General features: G+C 40.2%; 1 protein-coding gene and 1 non-coding gene across 6 annotated transcripts in view; both read left to right on the top strand.

Annotated features, from left to right (window-relative positions):
- CKAP5 (cytoskeleton associated protein 5) overlaps positions 1-27,562 on the top strand; it is a 47,928-nt gene extending 20,366 nt beyond the window's left edge. The window contains exons 15-46 of one of the 5 annotated variants that reach the window (XM_057408793.1): positions 486-596; positions 1,712-1,804; positions 2,444-2,629; positions 3,084-3,178; positions 3,798-3,855; positions 3,936-4,061; positions 4,393-4,532; positions 4,693-4,867; positions 5,361-5,474; positions 6,855-6,983; positions 7,610-7,804; positions 8,475-8,610; positions 9,391-9,479; positions 10,234-10,341; positions 10,638-10,763; positions 11,466-11,615; positions 12,009-12,212; positions 13,430-13,565; positions 14,208-14,401; positions 15,944-16,116; positions 16,334-16,357; positions 17,246-17,419; positions 17,685-17,805; positions 18,447-18,626; positions 18,876-19,063; positions 19,465-19,540; positions 20,336-20,524; positions 20,631-20,768; positions 21,289-21,372; positions 21,466-21,625; positions 23,610-23,764; positions 25,174-27,562. In XM_057408793.1, the coding sequence (XP_057264776.1) occupies positions 486-596; positions 1,712-1,804; positions 2,444-2,629; positions 3,084-3,178; positions 3,798-3,855; positions 3,936-4,061; positions 4,393-4,532; positions 4,693-4,867; positions 5,361-5,474; positions 6,855-6,983; positions 7,610-7,804; positions 8,475-8,610; positions 9,391-9,479; positions 10,234-10,341; positions 10,638-10,763; positions 11,466-11,615; positions 12,009-12,212; positions 13,430-13,565; positions 14,208-14,401; positions 15,944-16,116; positions 16,334-16,357; positions 17,246-17,419; positions 17,685-17,805; positions 18,447-18,626; positions 18,876-19,063; positions 19,465-19,540; positions 20,336-20,524; positions 20,631-20,768; positions 21,289-21,372; positions 21,466-21,625; positions 23,610-23,764; positions 25,174-25,428 (4,482 nt within the window). In that variant the 3' untranslated portion in view covers positions 25,429-27,562. Of the gene's footprint in view, positions 1-485; positions 597-1,711; positions 1,805-2,443; positions 2,630-3,083; positions 3,179-3,797; positions 3,856-3,935; positions 4,062-4,392; positions 4,533-4,692; positions 4,868-5,360; positions 5,475-6,854; positions 6,984-7,609; positions 7,805-8,474; positions 8,611-9,390; positions 9,480-10,230; positions 10,342-10,637; positions 10,764-11,465; positions 11,616-12,008; positions 12,213-13,429; positions 13,566-14,207; positions 14,402-15,943; positions 16,117-16,333; positions 16,358-17,245; positions 17,420-17,684; positions 17,806-18,446; positions 18,627-18,875; positions 19,064-19,464; positions 19,541-20,335; positions 20,525-20,630; positions 20,769-21,288; positions 21,373-21,465; positions 21,626-23,609; positions 23,765-25,173 lie in introns of all 5 variants that reach the window. The other 4 variants (XM_057408792.1, XM_057408795.1, XM_057408794.1 and 1 more) reach the window with 4 other exon arrangements.
- On the top strand, positions 17,851-17,960 carry LOC130598926 (small nucleolar RNA SNORD67). The gene has a single exon (XR_008972116.1). It is a non-coding gene; the product is annotated as a small nucleolar RNA SNORD67 (small nucleolar RNA).
- Positions 27,563-27,715: the final 153 nt, after the last annotated feature.

Raw genomic sequence — 27,715 nt, 5'->3', positions numbered from 1 at the left:
AATTCTTCATTTTGCTAAAATGGATGCAAAAGATGGGTCTTCTCCCATCCACCCTCATCAACTAGTGATTCATTGCTATGAATTCAGAGTTCTTGCACATTTTAGGTTTCCTCTGCTTGATTCTATAAATAGGTAGTGGCTACTTGAGTATTGTTTACTCTCTGCACAACATACCATGCTTTTTGGGGATTACTTTTCTGTTGCAGTACAATTTAGCAGCTTCTTAAATTCATATTTTCCTAAATTCCTGTAGAATCTATGTATGTTAAACTATAGTTCATATATGAACTATATACTTCCTAAAGTAATGTAAAAACTAGATATATGAGCCATACAAAATATTTAAACCTGCAACAGCAAACTCTCACGTTTTCTAAATACAGCACAATGCAAGAGTCATTGCAGTATATTACCTGTCCTTAAGGCTGCTGCCCCCCTCTGAAGGGATACAGTGGGGTACTGACATTGTTCTGATCTGTCTGCAGATAGAAGTATGTGAAGAAAAAGCTGCTGCCGTTCTTCCAGCTTCTTGTATCCAGCAGTTAGACAGTGGTAACTGGAAAGAGAGGCTTGCCTGCATGGAGGAGTTTCAGAAGGTAAGTGTGTATCAGTGGATAAGAAGAGAGGCAGGTAGGGAAAGGGAGTAGTGATGTCAGCAATTCAGATGGATTAAATAATACTTGCAAAAGACAAATGGTTTGCATGGTTTGAATTAGCTCTTACTCCATAACAATGAAGTAAGTCTTTTATTCTAATGTAGATAGTTATGCTTTATTAAAAATGTTTGTATGTGGATTGAGAATGCATGATGGGGGTTGTTTAAACACCAAGTAGCTCAAAAGCTTAGTCTCGGAGACAACTAGGTTTAAACAGAATGTTTTGCAGTGACTGGGCAAAACCAGCTGCAAGTAAGTCCCTGCCGATTGCATATTAGGCAGCAATTGATTATGCTACTGAAAATTTGTTTGGCACATAACTGATGTTTGAAGATACAATACCTGCAGTCTTCTCAGCTGGTAGCGAGTGCTTCATGTAGTCACAAACAAAAAAGTATCATGTGTTGCTCGGTGTGAAGCCTGGCTTTCTTCCCATGATATCCATCATAAGACCTTTGAGAGTTCACAAGGGGCATCAACTGTCAATGTACAAATAAGTTGGTACCGCTACACCATTATAATTGTGACTGAGTTTTAATATATTAATGGAAAAGGTGATTGGCTGAAGTGCAGCTGCGGGAGCCAGCTTTGCTCAAATGTAAGGAAGTTTCAGTGGAATGGCTAAGCCTAGTAATAAGTAAAACAGTAATTTAGATTACATTCAGGCTTTGTCATGTAATCAGCATTCTAATGTGAAGGGAGCACAATATAAGGCTTTTTTGAGGGGGGTGGATGTTCTTTTTATTGTGCTGCTTTGGTTTTTAGTTTGTGCTGTTCACAGGGCTGGAATGGTGAATAGTGGTTTTACGGACTTATTAAAGAACCTAGAAAGTATAGTGGTATGAATGCTATAGTTCAAACCTTATCTCACTACCTGCAAAATGGGCTCCTTGTGAAAGAGGGTCCTGCAGTAAGGCTTTTCAGGTCAGTTCTTTTGCTGAGTATTTCTGCAACTTAGGTCAGTATTAAGAAAATACAGGACAGTTGGGGTAACTTCGTGTTTTAGGTTTTGTATCACTTGTGACCCACTGGCTAACTTCATGTTTATCCTTTAGGCTGTTGAGCTTATGGAGAGAAGTGAAATGCCTTGCCAAGCACTGGTAAGAATGCTGGCCAAGAAACCTGGCTGGAAGGAAACAAATTTTCAGGTAATGCATTATCCTTCAGTAATTAACGGTCTGTATTTGTGCTTAATGTAAGCTGTGCTTCCAGCTAAAAGGCTTTAAGTACATTTATTATGTCAGTGATGACAGTCCCAGCACCCTGACCACAGCTGTATTTATAGTCAATGAGAATATAAATTCTGAAATTAGATTTGATTTCTGCTCATAGTTGAGACAACGTTTGAAGATAGCTAGGTGTAGATGTATGTCTGTACAGGTGTGCAGCTATATGTATCTGTATATCTAAGTTCTAATATAGATAATGGCTGCCCAGTATTATTGATTGTATATGTATATATCTATACATACATGTATTTGTGTGTATAGACACAATTTGTGTAATCACACAAAACCATAAATGTACAGGTGTGTGTATAAAAATATGTATTTGTGTACATAAATGTTGTTTGTGTGAATCCAGTTCTGTTTTCAAGTGTATATATACATTTGTGTGGATAAACAAATGTCTGTGTGTGTGTATGCACAATACATATATTTATTTTTTATATATCTATAAATACATAGAAGAAAAAAAATTTTATATCTATAAATACATAGAAGAAAAAACTTGGTGTAACATACACAAAGGCATTACTAACTTCCTTGCCGTTATGGTCATTCCAGGTGATGCAGATGAAACTGCATATAGTTGCATTGATTGCACAGAAAGGAAACTTCTCCAAAACTTCAGCCCAGGTTGTGCTGGATGGTCTTGTAGACAAGGTCGGTGATGTGAAATGTGGGAGTAATGCAAAAGAAGCCATGACAGCAATAGCAGAGGCATGTCAGTTGCCATGGACTGCTGAGCAGGTGAGTGAGCAGCAAAGGTATCATTCCGGTAAATAAAGCCAGAAATATGTGGGGTGTTCTTTCAGTCTGAGTAGTAAATCCTAAATCTTTGATTTTTGTCTATTGCCTGGAAGCGATTGGTTTGCTCTCAAGATACCTCCTAAGGCAGAAGATAAATACAAGTTCTTCCAAAAGAGGAAGTAACAAGTAGTAAATAAGTATTTGGCTGAAATACTGCCAAAACAGGCACACATCCATAATGAAGGTATATCTCTGGCTGCCTTGAAGTACTACAGGAATTTCTGTTTAGCTTCACTTGCAGTTGTATTCTGCTACAGTGACACATGTTTTTCCTTGTCTGCTTCTGTTTACTTGCAATGTCCTGTGTTTTTTTGCAGGCATCTTCACTCCTTTGCTACCATGCTTTGTTACCTGGTTTGTCAGTGAAAATTTACTGAACTGTCTTCTGTTACAGGTTGTGGCTACAGCTTTCTCTCAAAAGAATCCTAAAAACCAGTCAGAAACCTTGAACTGGCTTTCAAATGCCATTAAGGAGTTTGGCTTTTCTGGGTATGTCTTTCAAGTAAACTAAGAGAAACTTGAATGAAAATGTTTCTAAGCTAGGACTAAGAATTTGTTCTCTGTAGAACTGGCCTGAAGAGGAGGGGTGGCTGCAAGTACAGCTGAACTCTTGTTCCTTACTCTAGCTCTGTTGAGTGCTCTTCTAGCTTTAAATGTGTAAGGTGCTATTACTGTGAGGCGCTTTACTCATTACTCAGCCTTCTCTGAAAAGCATTTTTGTTACTTTATATACTATAGGAGTGTGCTGGGCAAGGAGCTCTGGTACTGCATGGCTGCTGTTCCTGTTCTGTGTGAATACACCTGGAACCTAGGTGGATCACTGTATTTTACAGACATTTTCCTGTTGTCATTATAGCATTCTTTGATATAAATTATATTTATTGAATTGATTTTTGTACTAGGCTTATCTCCAAATTGACCTTTTTCAGTAGCTGTTTATATAGCAACCATCTGCATGGTACCTGTGATATTACTTAAGTGCCTATCTTCTGCTTGTAGGTTAGTTGTATGAACCTGTTCTCAACACATTGTTCTCTTTAACTTACGATCTCGTTCTTTATGGTGCTTTCTGTGTGTTTTACTTATGGGAGATATCTTTTTCCTACAGACTGAATGTCAAAGCTTTCATCAGTAACGTGAAGACAGCTCTTGCTGCTACTAACCCAGTGAGTACATTTAGAATTTTGAACCTGAATTATTATCAGTCCTGAATTTGAAGACTGAATGCTTTTATCCTCTCTTGCAGGCTGTAAGGACTTCTGCCATTACCCTGCTGGGAGTCATGTATCTTTATGTGGGACCTCCTTTGCGAATGTTCTTTGAGGATGAGAAGCCAGCTCTTCTCTCCCAGATAGATGCAGAATTTGAAAAGGTACAATGTGTAGCTCTCTTACTACTAAGTATCACTAAAACAACTTGGAAACTTCAGTAGCTGTGATCTGTAGTAATATTGTGCTCTAACCTGTGTCTTTATAAGTAAACCAGATTTCTTAAGACATCTCACCAAAGCAGCTGCAAACTCACTATGTCTGGCTATGCCAATGGTCACTTTTCTCATGGCAAACTTCAAGTTTCTGGTTTTGTTTGAACAGCAGAATGTTTAAAAGTCTGTTGCCCTGACAGCGCATTCATATCATGCAAGTGTTTTCATTTTTAATGTCAAATACTGTAAAACAACTGTTTCTGATTTGTGTTGCTTGCAGATGCAAGGGCAGACAGCACCAGCCCCAACTCGTGGGATTTCCAGGAATAGTGTGGCAGGAGGTGGGGACGATGCTGAGGAGGAGGAACAGGAGGATGTTGGGAATGATGTTGTGGATCTCTTGCCAAGAACAGATATTGGGTAAGTTTGGTTTCTACAAACTGAAGACATACTTCCATTGCAATTCAAAAGTCCTTGTTTATAAACAGTTTCTCAGCAGAGATCTGTAGTGTTAAAGCACTACAACACTACAAGACACTAAAAGTAAGAAAACGGGCTTTTTACCTTTTTTCTCTTACAGCGAGAAGATCACAGATGAATTGGTGTCTAAGATTGGGGACAAGAACTGGAAGATCAGAAAGGAAGGTCTAGATGAAGTGACAAGCATAATAAATGATGCTAAGTTCATACAACCAAACATAGGAGAACTTCCAGCTGCTTTAAAGGGTCGTCTCAATGACTCCAATAAAATCTTGGTATGTTATTCAAAATCCTATTTCAGCTGTTTCCAGCTTAGAGCTTAAAACAAACTATTCATGACTTCTAAATCTTGCTTATTGCTCACTCTATTACAATGTCATGAAATCAACAGCTGGAAAACAATGAACTGTGTCTTTCTTGATCATTATATATCTGCCTATTTATAAAATACTTGCCTTTGTCTTTGCTTTGTGTTAAAAGGCCTAAAAAATACCAAACCAAACAAGCTTAAATAATTGCTCTGCTTGTGACAAAGGTGTCCCTTGTTTGAAGATATTCTTAGTTAAATTTTATTTTATTTAGAATATAGAAATAATTTAGAACTATCTAAATAGAATATCTCCTTGTGTGGTGAGTTTGAAGTGTGGCATAGATACCATTGAGCAGGCATTCTAAAGTAAAAGCCTACCTATAGAGCAGTGTTACTTTTTCCCCATATAACTTGGAGTTCTGGAGTATTTTAGTCAAAGCCTTTTTGTTTCTGTGCAGGTGCAACAAACCCTGAGCATTCTTCAGCAGCTGGCAACAGCAATGGGCCCCAATATCAAACAGCATGTGAAAAATCTGGGCATTCCTGTCATTACAGTCCTAGGAGACAGTAAGGTAGGAACTCGACAAGTTCACTTTGCTTTTTGCCACTCACTGAGCTATGCTTGAGAATAACTATTGCTGTTTGGACTCACTTTTTCAGAGGTGGATGTGGATGGTAGTTAAAACTTCTTTGGAGTCTTAAAAATGTCTTTGAAAGGTTCTTGCCTAAATGACAACTTACGACCCAAATACAAATGTCTGTCTGAACTATATTCTGCTTGAGATGTATTCTCCTGCTTGTAAATAAACCCAGTCTGTGGCATAATTCAGCTTTTAAATGAAATGTGGTGATTTTATGCGTACTTCTAAATATACTGCGTTAGATGCTAATCAGGTTTGCAAGTTGCTTGTGGAACTTCTGTTCTTTTAGCATATCAGCATGGATTCCAGTGTACATTCTTGTGTTTGTCACTGTGTGGGAGGCCTGTAGGTAGAAACAGGACACTCACAACTGCCACTGAAGTTAGTATAATATCATTGTTGAGCTTGTCAAGATGTTGTGTCAAAATCAAAGCTTAGGACCATGGGAAAGAGCTATTTGAAGCAATTGGGCAAGGAGGCTGCTTCTTGTTTAGACATGCCTGGATGTTCCCTTTGCCTTTAGAATTAATCCATATTAAAGCAAAGTGAGTCTGTGTTGCATGATCAGCTTGCCTCAGAAATTCAGCCCACAGGAGAGAATCATATGTATGGAGTCATATCTGTACTAATAATATTTTGAAGAACTGTGGTTATTAATCATAGAATCAGCTTGCTTGGAGAAGACCTTTAAGATCATCAAGTCCAACCAGTATTAAGTATTCTATGTGACTTCCCATAATGTCAAAAAAGGCTGTTGTTCCAAATTTTCCTTGAGGGGGGGAAAAAACCCACTAAAGATGGAAATTAATAGGAGTTAGAGGGGGCACCCCTGCTCCTGACTTGACTTTTTGCTTGTGTGTGTCTTAAATAAGAGTGCCCTAATAAGACTTCATAACCCACTTGCCTTCGTTTATGAATGTGCTAAGTCTATTTTAAGCACTACATAAATCACTTAACTGTAGTCTTGAGCCTGGTTGAGAGGAGATTCTCAAAATTCTTACCAATGACTGGCAGCAGAAATGAAGTGCTTGTTAAGATATGCTTTGTCCCTCTTTATTAAACTTGCCTATTATAAATAATGATAGGTAAGTATAAATGCTAAATTTGGTGATTTCTGCAGCTGGTACCATCATTAAAACTAAATTCTTCTGAACTGTAGACCTCTCAGGCAGTGAATAAAAACAGATTTCAAAGCCTGTAATGTAGAAGCTTTTGCTTTTTGTGGGAAGGATGTGAAACTATTGCCTCTTCTGTTGTAATCTTCTGACCCCTCTTTAGGATTATTCTTCTTAAACCTTGTTCTTGCTGCAGAATAACGTTCGTGCTGCTGCACTGGCAACTGTGAATGCGTGGGCTGAACAAACTGGCATGAAAGAGTGGTTGGAAGGGGAAGACCTGTCTGAGGAGCTCAAAAAGGAAAATCCTTTCCTAAGACAAGAGGTAGGCTTCTGTTACATAAACTTACGTGTGTCTAATGAAAACCTTACTTGCTATGGACCGTGTTTATCTATGCAGGCTGAAGTGACACGATGCTGCCATTATATGAGTGAACAGGTGGCTGTGTCCTCATACTGACATAAATTTTAGACCTCAATGCTAATTACAAGCTTTCTTCCTGCATGGTAGCTGTCATGCAGTTCCCAATGCCTCTGAAATGAAACTTTCATCTGTTTTGATGAATATTTCAAGAGCTAGGGTGTTTTCCTTCAAATTAACCACATATTAATGCCTCCAGTTCTGGTCTTCATTACTATGTTTGATGCTTATAAAGTACAGCTGGAATTCTGATGTGCTTTTCAAAAGGAAGAAACAGTCTGTGCAGCCTTAAGAGACCAGGCTCCAAATTTGAAGATAGCTGTGTATTGACATATTGTACTTCATTTTTAATTTTCTTTCATTGCTGACATGAAAGTTGATGTTGGTTAAGAGTATTTGTCTGAACAAAGGTTGGACTTGGTTTTTTTCCTACTTCAAGCTATCTGAAGGACTACTATTCAGGCTCTGGTGGCCTAACAGCACACTGGGAGTGCTGCTTCCAAAGCTTTTAAACTTAAACTTCCTTTCAGCTTCTTGGTTGGCTGGCTGAGAAGTTGCCTACCCTCCGCTCTGTTCCTTCTGATCTACTCTTGTGTGTGCCTCACCTCTATTCCTGCCTCGAAGATCGAAATGGGGACGTGCGTAAAAAAGCTCAGGATGCCCTGCCTTTCTTCATGATGCACCTTGGCTTTGAGAAGATGGCAAAAGCCACGAGCAAGCTGAAGGTATTTCTGTCACTAAGATTAAATAATGTGACCTTGGATGAGTAGATATTAAGTCACATTCACAGTCTAATGATACACTGTCTTGAGTCATGTAAGCTTGTCTGCATTGATTATTTTCAGTGAGGGGGACTAAAAATAGTGGCAGGAGGCTGTGAGTTGGAGCTTTCTTTGCTTTAGAAAGACTGCTGCCACAACCCCAGGTTTGTCACTTCAGGAGTTTGACATTTATTCATTCTGCTTTTCCCAAAATGCCTATCTGCAGGTAGCTTTCTTACCAGTTACTGATCAACTCTATACCTTTGAACACGTGCTTTAAGGTGGTTTTTAGCAATTTGGTGTGTTTTATGAACCCTTGAGTACTGAATCACTGTTGGGGGATTGCATTAATGTTGTAGGACTGCTCAGCTAGAACTGGTTGCTGGTTCATCTGTTTCCCATAGGTCTTGCAGAAGAGACTTAATGGATCTTAATGGTTTCTTGGAACAGAAATATCTGAAAACATTGGTACATTAACATTAAAGGTCCTGGAAGATGCTAAACAGAAAATAGCTTGTGTCACACTACTTCAGTGTTTCTTGTCTATGGCATGTTCTCTTCTATGTATTAGTAATCACTCTCGCTAACCTTTGCAAATTCATCACTTTGTTTTTCTCCTCCTGTTGTTCTCTAGCCAACTTCCAAAGACCAGGTACTGGCCATGCTTGAGAAAGCCAAAGCCAACATGCCAGCCAAACCAGCTGCTCCTGCTAAGGCATCTTGCAGAGGGGCAGGGGGTACAGCTCCAGCCAAATTCCAACCTGCATCAGGTAACTGCTCTTGCATTCTGGGACGTGACTGAGAACAGGGTGGGTTTTGAAGCTTTTTGGTGTGGCATGCCAGAGGAAGAAACATACTTAGGATAATTCAACATAGTTATGAATTCGGCATAGTTATGGTTACAAATAGCTGTGTAACCTAGTGAGTGCTGTCTGCAGTTCTGGTCTTACTTGCAGTTGAGTCAGCTTCCAGTGTAGGAGGGTTTTTACTTTCCACACAACCATCTGTCAGCTGCTCTTTGGAAATATCAGCTTGGTATTGAAACTAAAACCCATGGACTAAAGGGCTTGAGGCTTGGTTTGTTTTTTTCCTTTTTCTGTAATAATCTGATTTTAACATAACATTTAAAACATTCACTGTGGGACTACCAGAATGCCGGTGCTGATGCAAAAGAGGGTACCAGGATAGCAGGATTGAGGGACAGATGATTTGAAGAAGCAATCCTGCCTTATCTCTGGTGGGGCTAACTTGCCTGCTCAAACGGGTATAAACACAGCTCTAGGCATTAGATACACACACATCCCCCAGGACAGTGTATGTGTGTGCATTTTAAATCATTTTGGTAATAAATCTGCTAACATCTTAATTATTAGAACTTTACATGCGAACATGGAATTTGAGGAACTTTTCATGTGTCTAAAATCCTCAGACATTTATGTTATAAACTGTTCATGGATACAGTTTGCATATCTTCTGTGTTCTAAGAATGAAAAACTGTGCTGACCTAAAATGGTCTTGTTGCTTATTTGAAATGGGTCTTGTTTTTCCAGCATTGGCTGAAGATTCAGGGTCCAGTTCTGCAGAATCAAAACCTGATCCCAAAAGAGCAAAAGCAGGAGGAGCTTCCTCCAAAGCTAAGGTATGTTAATTTCTTTTGCTTATAAAATCAGTTCTGTGAAGTGAATATCTGTAATTCATTAATGTGTTGCAGGTAAGAGTACAGCCCTTGCTAGGGACTGCTTTTACTGAGAATCTTTATGCTTATCTGAGTTCTGAAATGACAAGTGTTGCCATAGAGTCTGTGTTGTCAAAAATACAGTCTTGTGAGCAGCTGAGTCTATTCTAAATCTGCTTGCCCCCCTTGATTTCATGCTGTTGAGGATTCATTCTTACCATTGCGGTTCCAGTGTTACACTTTGAACAGTAATTTTGAACCTCTGTATCAAGAGAAAATAATCTCTCCTTTACAGTATGAAGGATAAAACATTCCTAGTCATCAGTGCAAAAAGGGAAGGAAGATGCTTAAAAGCATCATAATCTCAACTGGTTAACTTGAATTTGTGGTTAGTGTTTTTTCTGGTTTGTGTTATTGGTATTTTTGCTATTAATTTTCAAGTTTGTCCTATGCGTATAACTAAAAAACCCCAAATACGGTCCCATTGCCTCCATTCTCTGTGGTAATGCTGCAGCAAGAGTATTTGATGTAGGTCCAGATTCATGGCAGGAATGAATGGAACAAATCTTGAAGGATGTTGTAGATTTGTCTAAGTTGATTATATGAAGTCAAAGCTCTAATGCTATAGTTAATTCCTTTGCTGTGAACACATGGAAAGGTTTGGAATGGTAAACAGCTGTCTAACAACAAAGCCTTTTCTGTGGCTTATTTACAGCAGTCAGGTGTTAGTAGCAGTATGTCCAAGGGCAATACCAGCCTGTCCAAAGCTAATACAAGTTTCAGCAAAGGCAGTACCAGTCTGACAAAGAGCAGATCTATCAAACAGGTACCACACTGGGTTTTAGGGATGTGGGTGGGTGAGTAGTGCACTGGTTGAGAGTGGTGTGTCCTATTTCACAGGGTACTACTGCACACACTGTCATGGGTATTGCTTCCACAGCAGCTGAGCACATACTTCTAAAATCCTAGTCAACTTTATTCTTCCAGCTTCTCTCTGGCTCTTGTACAATGGGCTGCACTTGTACACATAGGCAGCATGAGTTTGGCTGGTATCTAATGCTTGCAAGTGCTGGGGCTGAGGCATGTGTCTTGTGTTGCCTGTTAATGCCTTGCTTTTTTCAGGGTGTACAGGGGAAGAAAGTGCTAAGCAAGCCTACTTTGAAGGAAGATGATGATAAATCAGGTCCTATTTTCATCATAGTCCCAAATGGGAAGGAACAGAGGATGAAAGATGAGAAAGGTCTGAAGGTGAGAAAAACCTGAATGTATTCACAAGTTTTGAAGGAGTAATTTTATCACATTCTGCTTTTTAATTTACAATTAAACATGCTATGGCATGACAGTGCTAGTCTGTATAGCCATCCCTTGTATTGACTACCTAGTTCTTTAGTTGACTTTCACAGGTCAACACCTGGTTTACTGTGGTGTTTCTCTTCTGGTTCACAATTTTTGTGCATTTATGCAATCTCATAAAAAGCCAAAGGTCTCTTTACAACTTTCAAGAGATGGTCTTCAGTTGTGAAGCATCATCAAGGTTTTACCTGAAAACTGTTCACTAATTTTGGACTGCTAGTATATATTGTAAATGTTTTAATGTACTTATTTTGAACAACCCCACTTGCCAAGCTTGCTTTTTGTAGGGAAATTCTCTTACTTAAAGCATGCATGTTATTTGTAACTTGCTGTAGCAAATAGGTATATTTATAGCTTGAAAACAGCCACTTTAATTGTTAAAAACTAAGAAAATGGCCTAAAGATAACTGTTCTAAGTAGAGAAAAGCTTCCATGTAAGCCAAGGTGAGCAAACGCCACTGACTTTTTCCTATTACTTGATAATGAGAAGAGTTTGAAAATATATTCTAAAGCAGAATTGAAAGGGATACAATTTGTAGGTTCTTTCAAGAAGAGTAAGTATTGCTTGCTTTAAGTTCCAAATGCTGCCTTTTACAGGTGTTAAAGTGGAATTTCACTACTCCCCGTGATGAATATATTGACCAGCTAAAAACTCAGATGTCCAGTTGTGTGGCTAAATGGCTACAGGATGAAATGTTTCATGCAGACTTTCAGCACCACAACAAAGCACTGGCTGTTATGATTGAGGTGAGTTTTGGGTCTGTGGTAGTAGATGATGTTGTATAGAATTAATCTCTTCTATGAAAGGTCATGCTTCAATTAAAATTGGACAGGAATACCATGAGGAGCCAGGGGCCATTGTTCTGTGAAGTTGAATCCTTAACCTAAATAGAAATAATTTTCAGAAGAATGAAGAAATTTGTATTATGATGGTTTCTTGGGAGAAGGGAAAACATCCCCACTGGAGACTTCTCTTACACTTTCAGAAAGCTGTAAGTTAAAAGTGAGCACTTACAGCTCTAGGAATCAACCAGTAAATGTAGACATCAGGCATAGCACTTCCTTCTTCTGTTCTTTTGTTGAATAGTGTGTTTCCTTCTGCACAACCTCCTATTTTGTTTTGGTTGTATTTTCTTCAAGCACTTGGAAAATGAAAAAGATGGAGTCATCAGCTGCCTGGATCTGATATTAAAATGGCTTACCCTGAGGTTCTTTGATACCAACACAAGCGTTTTGATGAAAGCACTTGAATACCTTAAGCTGCTTTTCAATTTGCTGAGTCAAGAGGAGTATCACCTTACTGAGAATGAAGCATCCTCCTTCATCCCATATCTTATCCTAAAGGTACAGTTTACTGTACAGAAACTAACCTTATTTTTCACGAGGAATATAGCAGGATACCATCACATGATGTAGAATGTTAAATACATTGGGAAGGGAGTTAAAACCAGTTGGCAGCTGGTCACAAGTGGTGTTCCTGAGGGCTCAATATTAGGGCCAATTCTGTTTATTGATGATCTGGATGAGGGGATCAAATGCACCCTCAGTAAGTTTGCAGATGGCACCAAGCTGTGCAGCAGTGTTAATGTGCTGCAGGGTAGGAATGATCTGTAGAGGAATCGGGACAGGCTGGACTGATGGGCTGAAGCCAGCTGTGTGAGGTTTAACAAGGCAAAGTGCCAGGTCCCACACTTGGGTCACAACAGCCCCATGCAACACTACAGGCTTGTGGAAGAGCAGCTGGAAAGCTGCCTGGTGGGAAAGGACCTGGGGGTGCTGGTCAGGAGCTAGCTTGTGCCCAGGAAGCCAAGGCCAACTGCATCCTGGCCTGTATCAGAAATAGTCTAACCAGCAGGGCCAGGGAAACAATCATCCCCCTTTATTTGGTACATTGTATTTGGTGAGGCCATACCTTAAATACTACGTTCAGTTCTGGGCTGCTCACTACAAGAAAGACACTTTGGTCTGGAGTGGGTCCAAAGAAAGGCAACAATGCTGGTGAAGAGTCTAGAGAAACAAGTCTTACGAGGAATGGCTGAAGGAACCGGAGTTGTTTATCCTGGAAAAAAATGAGGGTCAGGGGAGACTTTATTGCTCTATTACTACCTGGAAGGAGGTTATAGTGATGTGGGTGTCAATCTGCCAAGTAACAAGTGAGTAGGATGGGAGGAAATGGCCTCAGCTTGTACCGAGGAGGTTTTTGGTTGGATGTTAGGAAAAAGTTTCTCACCAAAAGGGTTGTCAAGCATTGGAACAGGCTGCACAAGAAAGTGGTTGAATCACTGTCCTTAGGAGTATTTAAACAACTTGTAGATGTGGCACTTGGGGACCTGGTTTAGTAGTGAACTTGGTAGTGTTAGGTTAAAAGTTACACTTCCTCCTAAGGGTCTTTTCCAACCTAAATGATTCTCTGATTCTACATTGCATATTTGCTTTTAAAAGCTGTTTTAGAGGACTTTTGCATTGAGAATAATTCTGCCTTTCCTCGCGTTATTTGGGCAAATGTGTAGTATCATGAGACTAATTTTTCCCCTTTTTTTGATTTTCCCACTTTTTTTTAGGTAGGAGAACCGAAAGATGTTATCCGCAGGGATGTCCGTGCCATCCTGAACAGGATGTGTCTCATCTATCCAGCCAGCAAGATGTTCACTTTCATCATGGAGGGGACAAAATCCAAAAACTCAAAACAGCGTGCAGGTGGGAACTGGGCAATTACAGAGTATATCATCTTGCTTTTGGGTGTCTTTGTACCTTCCAAAGATGAGCAATTCAGCATTAAGGTAGTCTCCCTTGAGTAGGCTTGTTATCCTAGTGAAACAGTATTGGGTTGAACGGTGACAGTAGTATTGTCCAGGTGGCTGAGGGAATCAGTTAATCTGATAAAGACTTCAGAAATAAATGTCTTTACACTGTATATCTTACTTTCATTATAGAAATTATTTGGTGTCTATAGCTCAAACAACTTCTTAGTCACCTTGAAAATATCTTATCCTGGTATAACCAGAAAGGTAATTACATACTGAATGGAGCATTGCAAGCTTACCAGCTGTCACAACTTCACCTACATGTGAAGTTAACTGTAATGTTGCTCATGTGGTAATGGGAAATATTTGAAAGGTAGAGAGATGACTGACAGCTTTGAGATGCTACCTATGTAAAGTAGTCTGAACCATTAGTTTACTATTCACTGCATAAGTCATCTGGAGTACATCTGTCATCAACACCATGGTTGATGCTTCTCTACAAATGTTCAAGTTGTGCAAGCGACACAAAAACTGGGAGGGTTCTTTTCCCAGCAGCTTTATACTTGAAAGTGCGCATGTAATTTTCTTATTCCAGAATGCCTGGAAGAGCTTGGATGTCTGGTTGAATCTTATGGCATGAATGTATGCCAGCCAACTCCAGGGAAAGCCTTAAAAGAAATGGCGACTCATATTGGTGATAGGGACAACACTGTGCGTAATGCTGCACTGAACACCATCGTGACTGTCTACAACGTTCATGGTGACCAAGTGTTCAAGCTCATTGGAAATGTGAGTGTAACTGGACATAATCTTATATTTGTTATTTTTCAAGTCCTTATACTTTTGGAGGGAATTAGCACTGTTTTGCTTGTGGTTGGTTGTGTAACATCTTGCTGTTGGTGTTGAGCACTTGCTTTATAGTCAGTTGTATGGATAACTAACTTGGTCAAATAAGGCAGTTACTTGGGCTCTGTTGAGTACTTGGCTCTTTTATGCTCATCTCCACCAGTTACTTTGCGGTTGAAGTTTGGTAAGTTTAGCTTGTTTGCTTTATCTTCCTGCACTGTGATGCTAAAGGTCTGTGTCAGTACTGTGTTGCTTTGGATTTTACTGCTGCTTTGTTCTCTGGAAATCATACTTGGCCGTGTCATCTAAAGTAGAGTGAAAGTTTAAGGTGGCAAAACTCACTTTCTGGTCTCCAGCAGTGGCAAGCTATTTGGCTGCGTCTACAGTTTACCTTGCATAACATTATGTATACTGAGTTCTAACCTGAATTAAGGGCTGCTAGGCCATTTTTTCCTGTTCTCTTCTCTGCATTTGAGCTCTCAATGTTTCTAGCAGTACTGAAACTGATTGGAGTGTGATAGATACATTAATGCCTGTATGACTTCTTGTGTTGTTGGGTTTGGGTTTTTTTCCCCTTTTTCTTTCCAACTTCCTGAAATGTTGGATTTCATTGACCCATTTTCTCTGGCAGCCATCCCCATGAGAATTAATGTTGCATTTTCATTAACATTTTAGCTTCCTATCTTACTTTAACTATTGTTCAGAGAGCAGTCTGTCCCCTCCTTAGTAATGCATAATCCATTTGCTTTTCAATTTTCAAGGTTAAAGAAAGAATCGTAGCACCTGAACTATTCAGCTCTTTCTAACTACGGCTTTCTGAGCTTCAGCATGGTCCATCCACTCTTAAAATGTATTGCTTTTCAAGACAGTTTCCAAATCATAGGGATCTTGGAGAGTGCTTCCCACAGAATTGTTATGGCTGGCTTTGTTCAAATGCAGTTACTAGTAACCCTTGGTTCTGTAAGGCAGATAAATGATTTGTCTTGCTGCATGAGTTTGAATGTGTAATTGGCCGTCTTTGTGTTCAGTTCAAATTAGGAGTACATAGAATAGGTCAGTTATTAGAAGGACTTGGGCTTCTGTGGCTGGGTCCATAGTGTTAAAGCATTGCTTGGGCTCAAATAGGGATATAGAAAGGTTGGGGGGGGTTTCTTTGTTTAGGTTTTGCAACAATGCAAGCAACTATTATAAACACATGATAGCACTGTAGCTTGAAGAGTATTTTTTTTCTTGGAAATTATGTGGGCTAGAAATAGCTGCATTCATTGTTACAGCTTGTCAATACAGGTTAATCAGCTCCTTGAGGTAGCATCTGGCAGTCCAGAATGGCCCTATTAGTTTGCTGCTAGATGGTGGAACTCGCAGCTCCTACCTTCAGTATTAGAGATCTTCAGTCTGCAGTTATAAGTGGTATACCTCCTGTAGGTGACCCAGACATCTAAAACCTATGCAACTCAAGTTGAGTGAAAGCATTGTGTGTTGTAGCTTTCTGAGAAAGACATGAGCATGCTGGAAGAGAGAATAAAACGTTCAGCCAAGAGACCATCGGCTGCTCCAGTGAGACAGGCAGAGGAGAAACCTCTACGTGCTCAAAACATCAGCACTAATGCCAGCATGCTGCGGAAGGGACCAGCTGAGGACATGTCCTCCAAACTCAAGTATGTATTGATACATCGTGGTCTGCAGCCTGCATAGTGTATGTGCTACTCTCATGTCTGGCGATGTTCTTTCAGTTCTTGTGTCATCATCTTTGCATGTTGTGGAAATTGGCCAAATAATATAAGAAACAAAATGTCTGAAATTTTTTTTGTCTTGTCTGTCTTGAAATCTTTCTAAATGGTCTTGTGCCTTTTTTCACTGCTTCTCCATGGACAGAATTATGTATCGCACTTATAGGATGTAAGTACTGCCCACGAACTCCTTGGTAGCAAGGCTCTTCTATCATTCCATTTCTATGCTAGTCATCCCTTCCTGACCGTGACAGGTTTACAGTGGCCAGTTCTACATTATTTATAGGTCTCTGACTTAAACCAAAACCATGTGTTTCTGTCAAAGGTGGCTATAGACCAAACTGCAGGCAGACGTGGCACTTCCATGTTAAACTAACTGTTTAGGAATACTGTGAGAATTTGCTGTGCTACATTAAACTTGGTATTGATTGAACCCTGGTTTTAAATTGTCAGGACAGACATAAAGCACAGAACTGGGTGAGCATGTGTGAACTGTAGAGCCTGTGGCAACAGTACCAGATATAAAAAGCTCAAACTGTATTCCTTGCCGCTGCTCACTGTCTTAGAATGAAAGTTCCTGTTGAGAACTACGTATTGGAGTATTTCATTGAGGAAAAACCTACTATGCAGCACAAGTCATGTGGGCTGCTGAGAGTCCCAAGTTCAGATGAGCTTGCAAGGTTGCATATGCGTCCTATCCATCATTTAAAAAGAAAAAACCACTTTTGAGCACTATATTCCATTGATACCTACCCTAGTAATCTAAAATAGTATCTCTCAGAATGAACCAGTGCACACCTAACACAGATGCAGGAGGTCTTGTGATGGGTTATAAGAGAAACTAGGAAGGCCAAGTAACTAGCAGTTGCTCATCTGGCCTACAAAACCTTGTTTTACTAATGGCAAGAGGAAGGGCAAAGGGGGCTATGTTAGAGGGTTTGAGTGAAATCAGAAGTCCAGAATCTATGCTATTCAGAGAGATTTAGGGCTAACAGGGACGCTAGTGCCCTTGCCTCTTGTGTGTATGTAATAAACACCTCTCTCCTGGTTTCTGTAGCCAAAATCGCAACATGGGTGGGCATTCGGAGACAGCACATACGGTTCCACGGGAGTTTCAGCTGGATCTTGATGAGATTGAAAATGACAATGGTACTGTCAGATGTGAGATGCCAGCACTTGTACAGCACAAACTAGATGACATCTTTGAGCCAGTCTTGATTCCTGAGCCAAAGTAAGTCTAGTTTGAGTTCTCCTTATGCGTTTGTATAGTGAAAGGATCTTGCGTTTGTATAGTGAAAGGATCTTGCATTTGTAAATACAGCATCGGTGTCTTTAACAAGTAGTGCAATAGACATGTTAAATTATTCCTCCTTGAGTATCCTCTGTGAAGAATGAAATACTTTTATCTCTAAACCAATATTGAAATATAGAAGTTTAATGTGAATTGGAGCCATCCCTCCAGAGAGTAATGAATCCTCTTTTCTTCAACTGTTTAGGATCCGGGCTGTATCCCCACACTTCGATGACATGCACAGTAACACAGCTTCTACTATCAACTTTGTCATTTCCCAAGTAGCTAGTGGTGATATAAATACAAGCATCCAGGCTCTGGCACAGGTAAGTGAAGTAAAATAGCAACTGATCACAGTGTACTAAACCATCTGCGAGGGTGATGAGTTGCACTGTGGTGGAGCAATCGTGTCGGGTGACATGGACTCTGCTCAGAACTCCCTGATGACAAAACTAAGTGCACAGGGGCCATCTGACTCGCTTTAGCAATAGAAATTCCACGTGGATGATGTAGAATAGGCTGTTAACACACAAGCATTAAGGAAAAAAAATGAAAAAGCCAGTTATTTCAGTGAGACTTGACTATTAAATGCTAACTGTTTTGTGGATCCTGAGCAAACGATTTGTCTTGCCTCATAGCTTTTATACTTTTCTAGGATAGCTTTAACTTCTTAGAAGTATTCTATCCAGGAGATTTCATAAAGCTGTTAATTCCAGAATTCATCCTGCAACATTTTGTTTTCATTTGCGTATGAGATAGGATTGGAATTCTCTAAAAGATCATTAATTGGTTGTAATGGGATTAGCAATAGAAGTCTGGCTATGGATTTTAGGTGAAAGCTTAGAATAAAAGTGCCTTGTCAAATGGAGTTGTCAGAGACTTTCTATAGATAACTGTGATTTAAAGAAAGACTTATTTTGCACTGTTTGCATTCTGTTGACTTGGATATTTTGTTTTTAAATCTTAGATTGATGAGGTTCTCAGACAGGAAGACAAAGCAGAAGCAATGTCTGGCCACATTGACCAATTCCTAATAGCTACGTTCATGCAGCTTCGGCTAATCTACAACACGCATATGGCAGATGAGAAGCTTGACAAAGATGAGATAGTCAAACTTTACAGCTGTATTATTGGGAGCATGATCTCGGTAAGGCTTTGACCTAAGCGTTAAGGTGAAGAGGGAGTGGGGAAGGGAAGAAGGTCTGTTTGCTTATACACAATACAGCCACTCTTAACCCGTCACACTTTAATATTAAGCTCTAATATTCCTTACACCTTGAGTGCTGAGCTGTATACTTTAGGGGACAAAGGGGGTGTCAAATGGTTTGACAGTGTAGTTTAAAGGAATGGCTGTATTAAAGCAGGAAAAGCTCCTAATATTTTCTTCAATTTGTAGCTATTTCAGATCGAGAGTCTCGCTCGAGAAGCCTCCACTGGTGTGCTGAAGGATCTAATGCATGGTCTTATTACATTAATGCTGGATTCTCGGCTTGAAGACCTTGAGGAGGGTGAGCAGGTCATCCGATCAGTCAACCTACTGGTAGTGAAAGTCCTGGAGAAGTCTGACCAGACCAACATCTTGAGGTATGTAATAAAAATTGGGTGATTACTGCTTCTCTTCACCCATTCTTGTGTGTTCCCTGAATGGTAAAGTTTTTGTTAGCCATTCTGTAGGCAAAGAATGATGTCTAGAATAGTTCAGCCAGTTAATGAAGAATTACCACCAGTGGTGATCAGAATATGACTGCACAATCTGCACAGCTGGAGGCAGGCTAAGCGAACCAGCTTAGGATGATTCTGTATGCTTTGTAATTCAGCAGACTGCCTCTTAACTCTTGTAGTGTTCTAGAATGATAAAGAGCTCATTCACACCATGACTAACCCCAGTCTCTGCTGTCGTATTCTGGGGTCGGGTGGGGGGAAATGGCATCTTTCTGTGCATAGCACTTTTACCTTTGTAACTATTATAAATTTATTCTTTCTAGTGCTCTGCTGGTTTTGCTCCAAGACAGCCTGCTAGCAACAGCCAGCTCTCCTAAGTTTTCAGAGCTTGTCATGAAGGTGAGCCTGTAGTAGAGGTTTTGAAGTTAGGTGATTTATGTGAATTAGCTTGGCTGAAACAACAGATACGTATTAAAATAAAGAAATTGGTGACCATAACTTGAAATATTTCTGAACTCTTATAATCTTACAATTAGATGTTGCATATAGTGATGTCATGTATGCCAGGAGGGGAGCTTTACACCTGCTAGTAGCTTATAAAAGCTCGTGTGTACTAATACAAACTCCATACAGAGGTGTGTGGTCACCTGGTGGGCTTATTTGCTTAAGCACAGCACTGTACCATGGATTCAAACAGTCCCAGGCTGGAGCCAGCTTGTATTATGCTATTGCTAAGGATAGGCAGAGAAAACATGCAAATGTCTGCATTCAAGGCATGGGTATGATCTTGTTTTATAGTACAACACCCTTTTGTAACTGGCATCTTTTAAAGACAACTTAGGTGTTCTTAGTGAGGTTAAACCTAAAGAAGAAATATGTGCGTGTGTGACTGTACATAGCATATATGCATTATCTGCTGAAATTTCTTCATGCAAAGCATTCGGTCTTCATATACTGGTAGAGAAGTCAGCATTACTTTTATACATCAGCTCTGAAGAAGGATCTGGGTATGTCCAGCTAGTTACAAAGAGAAAGCACATACTAATACAAATGTAGGTTGAGCAGACAAGTATGGTGTGTGCCTGAATGTAGTAGCGGAGTGAAATGGCTCGAAGATAGTTTTGTACAATCTCTTTATATAGTTAAATACTTCTTCCTTGAGTTGTCTCACTTTAATTCACTCTCTTGTTCCAGTGTCTGTGGAGAATGGTGCGTTTGCTTCCGGAAACCATTAATAGTATCAACCTGGATCGGATTCTACTGGATATCCACATCTTCATGAAGGTCTTCCCCAAAGAGAAGCTGAAGCAATGTAAGAGTGAGTTTCCTATAAGGACACTGAAGACTCTGCTTCACACTCTGTGCAAGTTAAAAGGGCCCAAGGTCAGAGCAGTCACTAGTCTGTCTACTTTTGAACTGGATTCTTATGCAGTCTCTAAAGGTTTTCCTTCTGTTCTTCCTTAAATTATTCCCTTTTTTCTCATTTTAGATCTTGGATCATTTAACAATGATAGACAACAAAAATGAGTCTGAGCTGGAGGCTCACTTGTGTAGAGTAGTGAAACACTCCATGGACCAGAGTGGAAACAAAGCTGATAAGGATACAGAAAAGGGAGCTTCTCGCATAGTAAGTAATGAAATATGTTGGTAGGGAGGGGGAATGTAAGGCAGGTTAAGGTTTTTGTGATTGTGAAATATGAACTAGTAATTGCCTTTCTGGCATCCAGCTAATGTTGGAAACGTTCTTCTAGTTTTGCTTTCGTTTATGGCTGCTTTGGCAACTTGCAGCGTGTCTTTGTTATTACCTGAATGTTCCATGCATATCCCAGGATGAAGTATTCTCCAGGATATTCAGGTGTGCAGCATAGGTTTTATGCTGCCTGATACTGCATTTGATCTACTAAAAGCTAACCATACCCAAAACAGGCTTTAAACACTGACTTTTCAGGAGTCCTAGAGCTTAATGATATTCTTGCTCTCATTCTGTGTAAATGGTGGTTAGGTAAAACTCTTAACTGCTTCCAGGTTTTCTTCATCTTCAAAGCTCTGTATCCAGCTAGCAGGTCTGAGGACATTGTAGTTCTGTCTAATTTCCTCTCATTTTATTCACTTTGTTTTACAAGCGTCCTTTGATTTCCTTTATTTAGGAGGAAAAGGCTTCAAAGGCCAAAGTGAATGATATTTTGGCAGAAATATTTAAGAAGATTGGCTCCAAGGAGAACACAAAGGAGGTAAGTGCTCCCTTCCTGCAAGGCAGAAAGCATGATACATTAGAATGGTGGATGCAGCAGTTGTAGTAACGCACAGGAACTCTTCCCTCCCAGGGTCTAGCAGAGCTCTATGAATACAAAAAGAAATACTCTGATGCAGACATTGAGCCCTTCCTGAAAAACTCCTCGCAGTTCTTCCAGAGCTATGTGGAAAGAGGGCTCCGGCTGATAGAAACAGAACGGGAGGGGAAAGGACGAATTGCTGCTTCTACGGGTAAGTGCTATAACAGAACTGATGGATTATAAGAAGCAGAGATAGGAGGGCAGTTATCCCCTGGTAGAAGTTAATATTTGCAGATGTTTATGGGTTTCCAAAGTGAGTTATATATTTTCTTGGCACTCGTGTTGCTTTATGAGGCACCATTTGCAGGGGCTGTGCACTCTATGTTTACAAAAAGATGTTCAACTACTGTCACAGTCAATGTCAGAAACATCTGAAAGCTTGGTTAAACAAGTGGCTCTAATTCATATCCTGTAATGTAGGTTGAACATTAACCTGTGCTTCGTTTGTCTGGTATCAAGAGTTGTTTCTATCAAGTATGCAGCTGGTTTATAACAGCGGCAGCTCTCAGGTTCCCCTTTTATGTTTTGGTTACTAAAATGGTACAAGAGGTTTTTTGATAGTATTGTTTGCTGTGGAAGCGAAGTTTATTTAAAATAACATGAACTGTTTCTGTAGCAGTCTCTCACCCACTTCCAATCAGTCAGCTTTTTAATTGGGTAAATTACTGGAAACCACTTAGTTTGTTAATGAGTCTTTTCATTGCGGATAAGCACAAATGAGTATTCAATGCAGTATTAGGGAGTGTATGTGACAAATTATCAGCTGACAGCAAAAACAGACGCAGTCTGGCAAAGCTATATTTAACTTTCATTTCTTTTACATTTCAGTGTTTTGGGAGACTTTCTCCTACTACTGCTCCTTCTCCTGTCCCTTTATACTACAGTATTTCTTTCAGAACCTCCTAAATGCCTGACTAGATAGGACAGGAAATTCTTTCATCCCAAAAGTCTGTACAACTGTGAAACGTTAGCTCAGCAGTTAGGTTTCAAAGCAGAATTTGTGCCCCAATTTTATCTATCTTCTCCCTATCTTCCTATAGTAGTTTGTAAAAAAAAAAAAAAAAGGACACTTGCATCTTGCAACCGTGCTTTATTTAGACTAAAGTGTACATAGAATTGTAGAATAGTTCGGGTTGGAAAAGACCTTAAGAGCAGCCAGTTCCAACCCCCCTGCCATGGGCAGGGACACCTCACACTAAACCATGTCACCCAAGTCCTCGTCCAACCTGGCCTTGAACACTGCCAGGGATGGAGCATTCACAACCTCCCTGGGCAACCCATTCCAGTGCCTCACCACCCTTACAGTAAAGAACTTCTTCCTTATATCCCATCTAAACTTCCCCTGTTTAAGTTTTTAACCCATTACCCCTTGTCCTCTCACTACAGTCCCTAATGAAGAGTCCCTCCCCAGCATCCCTATAGGCCCCCTTCAGATACTGGAAGGCTGCTATTCACCTTAATTCTCCTTTTGTCTATTTTACGTACCCTTGCAGTAAACAAGTGAAAAGAAATCCCTGTCCATGCCAAGTGTTAGAACTTGCTGTCCATGTCACAATGGAAAGGTTTTCCCATAATGTAAAATCCTTTCCTAATTTTTCTGTAGGGAAACTTTAAAAACCTTCCTATATACCTTCCAGAAATCACTATTTCAGATTGAACTGGAAGAAGCAGCAGCTTTAAGTGACCTGAATGAGAGGTAAAGAGGGGTTAGAATCAGTGATGAGGTCTGCCCAGAACTACTACGAAACTTAGAAAAAGACAAAGTCTCCAAATATTTCCCATCCTGTCCGTTGCTGAGTTCTCTGTTAGACATCATGGTTACTGCTGTTCCATATCGGCATCTTCCTCTCCCTCTTGGTGTCTACTTCAGCTGTCAGTCTCAGCACTACTTCTGGAGCTGCTCTGCTGCTGCTTCTTCAATGTCTCAAATACTTTTTCTGGTTTTCAGCTGTCATTCTTGCAAGGAAATGAAAGGGCTCATATGCCTGTACTAGCAAATGTAAATAGCTTGGTAGTTTATAGGCTGGTTGATTCTTCATCCGTTGCATGTTATTTCAAGGAAATGACCAAGGATTTTACACTTGTTTGTTTTTAATCTTCCTTTTTTTTTCCTTCCTCTTCCCCTCATCCTCCAGGAATTTCTTCTCAGATGGAAGGAACGTGTGTTCCTGCTTCTACCCACACTGTATCTTCATCCATAGGAAACTCAAATGGGGAGGAAGTGGGGCCTTCAGTTTACTTGGAAAGACTAAAAATCCTCAGGCAGCGCTGTGGCCTTGACAATGCAAAGGTATTGTACCTGACAACTCCTGTAAACCCCCAGGGAGGCACTTCATCTCTTGCTTTTTTTGTTTTAAGAATTCACATGATTGCTTTTTCTGTACTAAAGGCAGATTCCAATCAGAATCAATGATCTTTAATTATAGTGCGTGTCCTAGCTATTCACTGCATGTAAGGTGCCCAGTATAAATGGCTTTAAACTCATTGCATGGTTAAGTAGGTTTGTTTCACTTCACTCTGCAGCACTAGTACATATGCAGGTTATTTCTGCAGCCCTGTAGTCTGGTATCTTCCTTTGCCATGTAGCTGAGTCTCAGGTTTAACTAAACTATTGCTTTCTATAGATTAACATATACTGATCTCTGAGTTGAGTGACGTGGCAATTCTATATATTTCTGCTCTAAAAGAACTGTAAGAGCTGAACAAAGACTTTGAATGAAGTTTTATGTTTTGAGTGCATGGCTACTGAAGCACAGAAATGCTGAATGAGCTTGGCGTTAGAAACCTGTGGGCCAAAATTTCTGACAGCCTGGTGATTGTGTTAGGAAGCCAGTGCCAACTACTGAAGTTTGCACTCAGCCACATGAGAAGTGATGTTTAATGTAGGAAGAGTCATACAGGCACATCACTGTTTTAACCTTTGATGCAAACTTGCATCATCTGCCCTCTGAGGAGGGGAGATGTTTCCTAGGCAATAGTATTAAGGTCATAAACATAGATGGAGGTATCAGTTGGTGAAAGAACAATGATTTAGTGTTTTAAATTAGATACTAGGAAGAAGTTCTTCACTCTGAGGGTGGTGAGGCACTGGCACAGGATGCCCAGGGAAGTGGCAAATGTTCCGTCCTGGCCAGTGTTCAAGCCCAGGTTGGACAGCATTTGGAGCAACCTAGTCTAGTGGAAGCTGTCCCTGCCCATGGCAAGGGGTTGGAACTGGATGAGCTTTAAGGTCCCTTCCAACCCAAGCCATTCTTGAAGTGACAATTTACACTTTTGTCAGAGTGGATTTTGCCAACCATTCTGGAATGTTCGTCCAGAATGCACAGCATCATTGCCTGTTGATGCTGTATGTGGGCATGGACTTTCCTCTTGCCTCATCAGTCTGTTCAGGGCTACACAGTCCATCTTGGTAAAATACTGGTCTGCTGTAAATTCATGATCTTTAAAGACTGTATAGCTCCTCTGTCCCTACTGACATCAAGCTAAACATGAGCTACTTGAATGATAGGAATTGAGTACTGGAGTTAGCTTTGTGCGTGGTTCTGACTTTAGCAACTGACTATTGGTCCAGATCACCTTTGTGTTGTTTCTTCCCTTTCCTCTTGTCTTCAGTGTGAAGATGAAAAGACATTGATTATAGCTTGTACTTCTTGTATTGCTTTTGCCATTATCTTACACTTCACTTTCTTCTCCCTGCAGCAAGAAGACAGACCACCTCTGACGTCTCTGCTCTCTAAACCAGCACTCCCTACAGTTGCATCCTCTACAGATATGCTTCACAGTAAGCTCTCCCAGCTCCGTGAGTCACGGGAGCAGTACCAACATCTGGACCTGGACTCCAATCAGACTCATTCCTCTGGCATTGGCACTACTCTGGCTTCACCCTCTTCTGCAGCAGCTAATATTGATGACTTGAAAAAAAGATTGGAGAGAATAAAAAGCAGTCGCAAATAAAGATGCAAGAGACACGGCATCACTGTTGCTTGGGCTGTCTTCAGCTTTAGTTTACTAAACTAGAAGTCTTCATAGTTAAATGGCCTCATTTAGGCCTAATGTATACAAACTGGTTTATGTATAATACCGTGGATTTTGGGGGTTGAGTCATTGTGGCACAAGTATTTGTACATACTCTGCTTCTCAGTGAGCATCTCTTTGACAATAGAAGGCTGTCTGTGTATTAGTTTTAGTGTACAGACCTGTAAACAACCATATTCTTGCTCAGACTAGTTTCTCATACCTTTTTTTTATTTGTACAATTGTCTTTAAGATCTTTTCCTAGTTCTTAACTCTTAGAAGATCTTTAGTGATTTCGCTTTTAATTTTGTGAATTCTTCTCCATGTAATCTTTGAACTGTTGGTTCTGTATGGACACACGGCATGAAGTAACTAATTTAAGTGTCTTTTGTAAATAAAGTTTGCATTAACTATACCAGCCTCTAGGAGCAGCAGTGACTGCTGGTTAGAGAAGTCACTCTCTATTCCTGAATGTTGTGACTGGGCATCTAGAAACTGAACTAAACTATTCTTGACATGAGCCTTGGGGTTTGGTTATAAGGAAAATGAGTGAATATATACTATTTGTAGGTGCAATCCTGAAACTTTGCACTCTTTCTTCTATAAGCAGTAGTGCATTTTTCATATAGTTGGGTTTTTTTGTTTGGAATATGTTTCTGTAACTTGAGAGTAAGTTGAGACTATTTACTTTGCTTAAATTGCTTATTTTAAATTACCTAGTCCTTGTGATGCCTTTACCCAGGTTAAGCATTGCCCCTCTGTGTACAAAAGCTTTCCTTGAGGGAGCCTGCTGCTGTTGATATGGAATAGATTAGCAGGGATGTACAGCCAGTGGACTCATGTATCCTGAACTCATTCGGTTACGCAGTCCTCTTCATGCAGGTAGACCTCATCACCACATCCTTTTTGCTCTTAAACATCTGATGTAAGCAGACTCTACTATTTAGTGTAACTAAGACACCTGGTAGTTCTAGTCTGCAAAAGCTATAACCACTGCTTCTTTTGTAGTCTTCTGATTAGCCTTTTTCAGAAGCTGCAAGTGTGAAGACTAAGACATATCCTGTGTAGCCTTTCTAGCCCTGTCATTCATGTTTTCACCTTATTACTTCACTTCCATCAGAGAGCTGGCTGTGAAGCATAAATTGCACATCTTCCATAGCTAGAACAAAGTTATTGACAAGTTGGACAGGCAGGCTTAAAATAGCACACTTCTGCTCTAGATTTTAATCTGTTCCATGCAACTGCTGCTTTCGTTGTTTGCTCTGTGGACCAGCAGTCTCTGCATCAGGGCTGTTACTCAAGCTGTCTTGCCTGATTACAGTGGAAATGTGGCTTTAAAGTAGTACCTGTACAGCAGATCTGTGCCAGAGCTTCTGCAAATGGCTGAAGTCTTCCTCTTACAGGACCCCTTGGCTGGGGTTGCAGTTGCTGTAATACTGCTTGGTGCTTATGGCGAGTTTGTACTCTGCGGTAGCAGGTGACTTGCGAGTGTTCTCCATCCTGTGTTAATTGACGTGATGCCATTCATTGCTCCACCACCTCAGTTTAGTAGTCCCAGTCTCCTTTCCTAACCTGAAGTTGGGCATGCACTTTTCTTGTGGAACAAGTGGAGGTTTGGCCCTTCGTGGTAAGCGCTGAGGTTTCGTGCACTTACCTTGGGGCTGTTTGTGAATGGTTTGTGTTGGCTGGCACTAGAGTTACTGCCACTACCTCTCAATAACTAGCTGCTTTTCGAAACTGAGATTTGATCCATGTGTTCCTTTACCATGTCCAGTAGCCATTCTGAAGAGCTGTTTGTTAATTAGCTCAGGATGTTTAAACCAGCGCTGCCTGCAAACCTGCATACAGCTATTTTAAATTTGAAGTTGAATTGGAAGGGAAATACAGGAATAATTGAGAAGCAGAAGGTACAGTTGCTTACTATGAACGAGTTTTTGCCCTGTTGTCTCTGTAGTGTTTGGTTGGACTCAATATCCTGGGAGTTCTGAACTAAAACTTGTGCACATCCATTAATAAAGCCTAATCTCTAGCCCAGACAATATTTAAATAACATTAAACTGAATTTTAAAAATGATTCCTCTGTATTGTTTGTAACAAGTCAGCATTCCAGTGCCTTACTCCAGAAACTGTATGGTCCCTCTTGCCCTCTTAGATGTGCAGTTTATCACAGATGATGAGGTAGCAGTGAAAGGGTGAGGCTAAACATGAGGAGGGATAAATGTTTTCA

This window comes from Pezoporus wallicus, unplaced genomic scaffold (genome assembly GCF_028554395.1).
Source record: "Pezoporus wallicus isolate ANWC-B61680 ecotype Strahan unplaced genomic scaffold, APGP_CSIRO_Pwel_v1 contig_6382, whole genome shotgun sequence".
In the NCBI taxonomy this organism is placed as follows: domain Eukaryota; kingdom Metazoa; phylum Chordata; class Aves; order Psittaciformes; family Psittacidae; genus Pezoporus; species Pezoporus wallicus.
Note: the sequence above shows the minus strand (reverse complement) of the source record. Positions and strands in the feature narration are given on the sequence as shown.